This window comes from Corvus brachyrhynchos, unplaced genomic scaffold (genome assembly GCF_000691975.1).
Source record: "Corvus brachyrhynchos isolate BGI_N302 unplaced genomic scaffold, ASM69197v1 scaffold43, whole genome shotgun sequence".
In the NCBI taxonomy this organism is placed as follows: Eukaryota; Metazoa; Chordata; class Aves; order Passeriformes; family Corvidae; genus Corvus; species Corvus brachyrhynchos.
Window position 1 is genome coordinate 1,238,119 of NW_008237353.1, and position 6,178 is coordinate 1,244,296.

Here is a 6,178-nt window from a genome sequence, read left to right on the forward strand (position 1 = left end):
AGAGATGGACCAGATGAGGACTTTTGCTCCAAACGGGAAAGGAGAAAACCTCAGTCCCTAGAGATGAACCAGATGAGGACTTTTGCTCCAAACGGGAAAGGAGAAAACCTCAGTCCCTAGAGATGAACCAGATGAGGACTTTTGCTCCAAATGGGAAAGGAGAAAACCTCAGTTCCTAGAGATGCTCCCAGAGATAGTCCTAACGATGAAGATGATGAAGACCCTTTGCTCCCAGGGAAGGAGAAGGGCCTCTGTTTTTGTTTCTGAACGGCTCAACCTTAAAATTGTACCCCAAAAAACTTCAAGATTGGACCCTCGAAAGCAGTTGCGGGAAAAGCTGCAAGTCGGGGGAAGGGACTCACACGCAGGCAGAGAGACTCCTCTTCCTAAATGGACTGAACAATATTTGGAAGTGGGCGGCTGTCTCGTGGTGATAATGTTTTCATAGCATGAGCAAGAAGAGACTTCTCTTTCTAAATGGACTAAACAAGGTTATTATGGAAGTGGTAAACAGACTGAACATCTTAAGGGTTGTCTTTTCACATTGTCAGTGGGAGAAGGGAGGAAGGTGGGGGGAGGAGGAGAGTTCTGAAGGTGGTATAATTTTTTTTCTTCTTTTAGGTCTGTTAATAAACTTCTTTATATTCTTTCAAGTTTGGTGCCTGTTTTGCATTTCTCCTAATTCTTATCTCACAGCAGATAAACAGCAATGAGTATTTTGGACCAAACCACTACACCAACACAGAGAAGCTCCTAACAGGCTGTATGAAAAGTGAGCTGCCAAGATTTTCTGAATCATGCAACACTTTCACATCAAGTCCTGTTATTCTGTGTGTTGGTTGGAGGTGTAGTAATACAGCATGGTGGTATCAGCTGTCATGGTAGGAACATTCATGTCAGACACTACAGAAAATTTAATGACATGACAGTACCTTCACAGTCCTCTGGTAGGTAAGGAAAATCTAAAAGGATCTTCCCAACCTTTCACAGTAAACACAACTGGATAATCTAAAGCACCTGCAAGCAGGGGATGAGTCTGTGATATATCTTTGCAATCAGCCAGCTAATACTGTTATTAAAACAGTTAAGTTTATCAGCTCTTAAGTCTCCTGTCTGTTTTGGGCATTTTGAAGGACCGTATCAGTTTGGCATTTAGCTGCCAATAGATTTAATTGATCCAGACACTGTATTTCCTTCTCCTGTATCCTCAGCTGTTTCTGAGATACCCAAGCCCTTCACAGGGCTGAATTACCACCTCCTTCAAGACCTGTCTGGTTACTATTCTTTCCTAGGAGCACAAAAGAGCTAGCAGTACAGAGACATCCTGCTCTTCCGCATGGCTTCGCTGATCAAGTATGCCGGGCTCAGTTCTGGCTCCTCAGTCATGATTGAAATGTTCTGCCACTCCCCCAGCTGGTTTGACTTTTTAATGGTGTCCACCACACACAGGGCATACAGACAGTCATCAAAAGTGGCAGCCATCGTAAGGGGCCTCCCGTCCCAGGTCCTCCTGTCATCCTGGTCCTCAAAGGCCTGCCGGACAGCCTGGACCATCTTAATGGTGCCCCGCAGGTAGGGGGACGGGATGTCACTGAAGGCTTTCTCTGGAAGCAAGGAGTTGCTGACTGGCGTGGAGTCCTTCAGCAGGAGCTCCCGCTGAGGAGAGCTGTTGCTCTGTCCATAGAGATCAGTACCTATCACAATCAGCCGTCCCGCCGAGCCCACCACGATGATGTCCTGTTTGAACTCCCCCGGGATGTTGAAGTTGAGCGTCACCGTGCAGCACACACCCCCTTCCAGGACCATCTGAAACGTACAGAAGTCGTCGCTGGTGATCTGCCGGATGCCCTTGATGTGGTCCGTCTGCTTCACGAAGGTCTTGAGCAACCCGTGCACCTTCACGGCCTTCTGGCTGGTGAGGAAGGTCAGCAGGTCAATGATGTAGGTGCCGACCGAGTGCAAGCCCCCGCCTCCCATCAGGTCATCACAGCTCCAGTTGTACTTCTTGCCCAGCAGGCTCCCGCTGTGCACCTGCACCTCGCACACCAGCAGCTCCCCGACGTAACCCTCCTGGATCAGCTGCTTCATCTTCACGAAAGCAGGCAGGAAGCGCAAAACATTCCCCATGATACTCATGAGCTTTGGGTAATAATGAGCCGCAGTCATCATCCTAAAGGCATCCAGGGGAGTTGCCGTTCTGTCACAGATGACGTTTTTCCCAATGCCTGAAAAACAGTAGAAAAAAGATCAACAAAAATTTACCGACTGAGTAAGCTGAAAGCCTCCAGGCTATTCTTAAAGACTAAGCCAAGGAGAAAGACCCTTAAAAGAGTAACACCATATTGAAATGTTTTCAAGGCACAAAGACCCACTCTGGCATGCTTCCAAAATGCATGTTAGAGTTTCTTGAGCACCACAGTGAAAATGTATTCCTTTTTATTTTCAAAATGCACTCATGTCTAAAAATGGCTCAAAGGTGAGGGCAGGAACAGAAGAAAGTAAGCAGGTATCAAACCAACCACCCCCCTCAGCCATCTCACAGACGTCTCCTCTGAGATAACCTGCCCGTGCAGGCTTCTGTGAGCTGAATCTGAGGTTGAGATTCAAATCCCTGAAGCATATGAATAGCACAAGTGCATGTATTCAGTAACTTAACACAGGTACACTGAAAAGCCTGGCTTTGTCTTTTCAGTACTCTTGTCTCTCCCTCTTTCCTGCTCAAACTGTTTTAAGAGGCTATGAGGAGAGGAGGAGAAGCACTGGGCTTGCTGCTTAATTTAAAATGAAGAAATTGCTTCTCACTCATAAAATGCCACGCTATTCTGACAATGGCACTCAAGTTTTTTTGAAGCCGTTCTGCTGAAATGTCAGCAGCGCATCCATGGTGCCAAGGGAGAGTTACGATTGCTCTAAAACAGGTCAAATGTAGCTGTGACAATCTGTTCCCTCGTGGAATTGTCCATATGGCACACTGTTTACTGAAGCTTGCATGACAGTCCCCTTTTCTGGTTATCAAGGTGTGCAACTGAACGCAGTGCAAGCTAAATAATGGGCTTATTACTGATTTCTCCTCCTCAAATACTTTTCATTCTGTACCCACACACACACATACAGTGACAGAATCTCCAGTTTCCTTCTTAGTTGCATACAAACTTTTTTTTATGCTTAATGATCAATATGAGGTGAGCTATGAAACACTTTGGATATAAAATATGACACTAAATATGATCTTTGCCTTGAGAGCCTTGGCCTGCAGCTGGGCCTGGCACTTAAAAGAGCTGAATTTGGGTCCTCGCTGATGGAGTCCAAATGAGTAAATGTTGTTACTTGCTAAATCACGTTGTATTTTCATTCCTGTTCCCTTCAGGTAGGTAAAAAAAAATCCCTTTTTCTCTGAAGAGCTGTTCTGAATATAAAATTTTACATGTTTTGGAGCTGGTTTGGATGAAGTCATATAAATACAGACAGATGGCAGGGATCTATCTGAGCCCACTTACATGAATATTTAACAGCCTGACAGGAAAAAGAAGGGGGTCACAGTCCAAACATTCAATAACCAGCTTATCCACACTGCCTATTCCCAGTCTTTGTCTGCTGCTATTTGAGTTGCTGAAGTGGCAGTCACATCCAGTTAACGGACAAGAAGGGAAAGATCTTTCTCCAACTTGCTCCTATTTACCTTCTACTTAATCAGGTAAGTAGAGGCATACTCATTTTCCTCTTAAATTAGGCAAGAATCTTATATTGAGTGGCCATGGTCTTCTCTTCTTACTCTTCTCTCTCATCTTTACAGATGGCTATTGGTGACCGAGTTAACATTTTCAACCTAATAGCACTTCTTTTCCTGCGCCTGAATTAATTTTTTGCTGCATCTGTTTGATATTGAAGAAACCATTCATCCACCTGCCCTATATTTCTCTGACTGATAGCTCCAGCTATGCCACTTGATACAGATCACTAATACAATAGTCTTGGAGTTACAAGGACTCTTTGCAGAGAGATTTTAGTCTGGCTAATTAGCTATCAAAATCAGGGAAATCTTAGTCAGACAAAACTTCCCTAGAGTCAAACCTTCCTGAAATAGCAATTTTCCCCCCAAAGAAGCAATATGTACTACCTCATCATCTGACCTGCTCACCACTGATCCACAAAAGCATCACGTTCTGCTCCAGTTCAGCTTGCATCATTCTGCCTCACAGACGCCTGCCACATTTTATCTGAGGTCTGTCTCCAGATACACAGCTCTACACATGTGCTCACTAGGAAAAGAATCTGCTTTCATGAGGAATTGCAGCCTGGGGGCTTTTTCAGCTGCGTGTTCAGTGCCATGCGTGGTGGGGGTCAGTCCTTCACCATGTGCGGCAGGGAATACTTGGGATTGTCAACATCTGAGTAGGAAATTATGATTATTAATATGAAAGAGAAGCCTATGGGTTTTTACATCACATATGTTCGAGAAAAACTGCCATTGGGATCAGTGTTAACTCAGACACATGCAGAGAAAAGGGAAGAGCCCTAAATATTTATATGAGGACAGGGAGAATTTGAAGTCTTAAAATTACTCCTTCCACCATTTCAACCTTTTTGGAAAGGTTGAAACCTTCTAATTTCAACAAATCCAAAATGCAAATGTTCTGAGAGACTTTCTGTGTCTGTGCATGTGCTGATAATATGTGCTGTGCTCTCATCCCCGGCAGGGATTTAAACAGATTTTTGCTTGATGCCCAGAAAGCTTTTATATGCTATTAAAGCTTGTGCAGCTCTTTCAGCATGACACTGCTCAGCACTTGAGTCTGTGCGCACTACAGGTCTTTGTCTCCTCCGTAGCTGCAAATCTGCAAGCAGCCACATTAGCTTTCTGGAAGCAGGGAGAGAACATGAAAGGTTTGCTTAATTTAATTTAGAGAAATACTCTGGTGTGTTTATGCAACCAGAATGAGAAACAGGCAGATCAAAACACCATTCTTCTGCTCTCTTTCCTCCACTCCCTTCTCAAAGGAGAAGGAAGAAAAGGCACCTTCCCTTTGAGTCATTCTCTATAGCAGCATCAGGCAGAGCAGAGGGCAGTGTGCAAGGAAAATCTCCTTTCCAACACTAAGACTCATGGAATGGTGTGCTCTGACTGCAGGTGCTGTGGGGGGCTCCTCTGGGAACTGAACCCCTTCTCCTTGTGTCTGGGGCTGTGGTCTAATCCCCTCCACTTTGGGACAAGACTCTAAGAAAGGATGAACTGTTACTGCTTGTCATTCCACCAGCGTGTTTTGCTGTTTCACATGTCTTTGAAAATCGCATCACAACAGACAGCAAAAACTTCAGTAATTACATAAAAGCAGGGAAGTGCAGCCAGCTTGTTTCAGCAAGAAAGTGCAATATATTTGTCCATGCTGATAAGCAACAGAGTGGAATAAATCTCATCCTATGAAAGAATACACACCCCTTCCACTTCCATCAAGAAATCTAGTATACAGTGCTACAGTTCTCAACCAGACAACTACTGAGCATTGATTTCTTGAGTTCTCAAATAAAATGAAGACGAAAAATATTTTAAATACACATCATTCTTTTTGAGGGCTCTACACAGCCTTCACCCTCACCTCCCTGCTTGGCTGTGCTTCAGAAAGAGAGAGGGTGGAGCCAGCCAGGTGCTGAGTGACACAGCATGGGATTTCGCTGAGCTGGCACAGCATAGAGGAAGGCTCACTATTGGCCAGCCCAAGTCCAAAGCTGAAAGCGGGGAACACATCTCCTACCAAAGACTCATAAAGTGCATTCCCCAAGTCAAACCTTAACAACTGTGGTACCAATCTGCATTTTTTAAAAGAACATTATTGAACAACACTGATCTTCTCTGAAGAAGTGGATGTCTAACCAACTCTCCAGAAGCAGCTGAGCAAATAGAAAAAAATTCTCTGTGCTATCATTGGTGCTACCAGTCAAGTGAAGATCTCTCTAGCACCTGATGTTCAAAAGTCAAATCCTCACCATGCTCTAATGGCTTGTCACCCACCTCACAGTAATTAATTTTGTCAGGAAGCCATGTGATTTATTTGAAAGCTTCAGTCTTCTTTTTAAAAAAAGAAAGTCCTTGTGAATTGGAGATAAGCCCAGAAGTGAGTGGTAAGTAGATATGGTCCAGGGCAGTAGTATTTACATTTTTTTCAGTGTATGTGCAGGGAAA

The 6,178-nt window shown here is 44.3% G+C and overlaps 1 protein-coding gene across 1 annotated transcript in view; it reads right to left on the reverse strand.

Moving 5' to 3' along the window:
- Positions 1–1,109: 1,109 nt before the first annotated feature.
- GFOD1 (glucose-fructose oxidoreductase domain containing 1) overlaps positions 1,110–6,178 on the reverse strand; it is a 55,931-nt gene continuing 50,862 nt past the window's right edge. Inside the window, exon 2 of the mRNA XM_008630887.2 lies at positions 1,110–2,225. Coding sequence (XP_008629109.2) covers positions 1,306–2,225 — 920 coding nt within the window. The 3' untranslated portion in view covers positions 1,110–1,305. The remainder of the gene's footprint in view (positions 2,226–6,178) is intronic.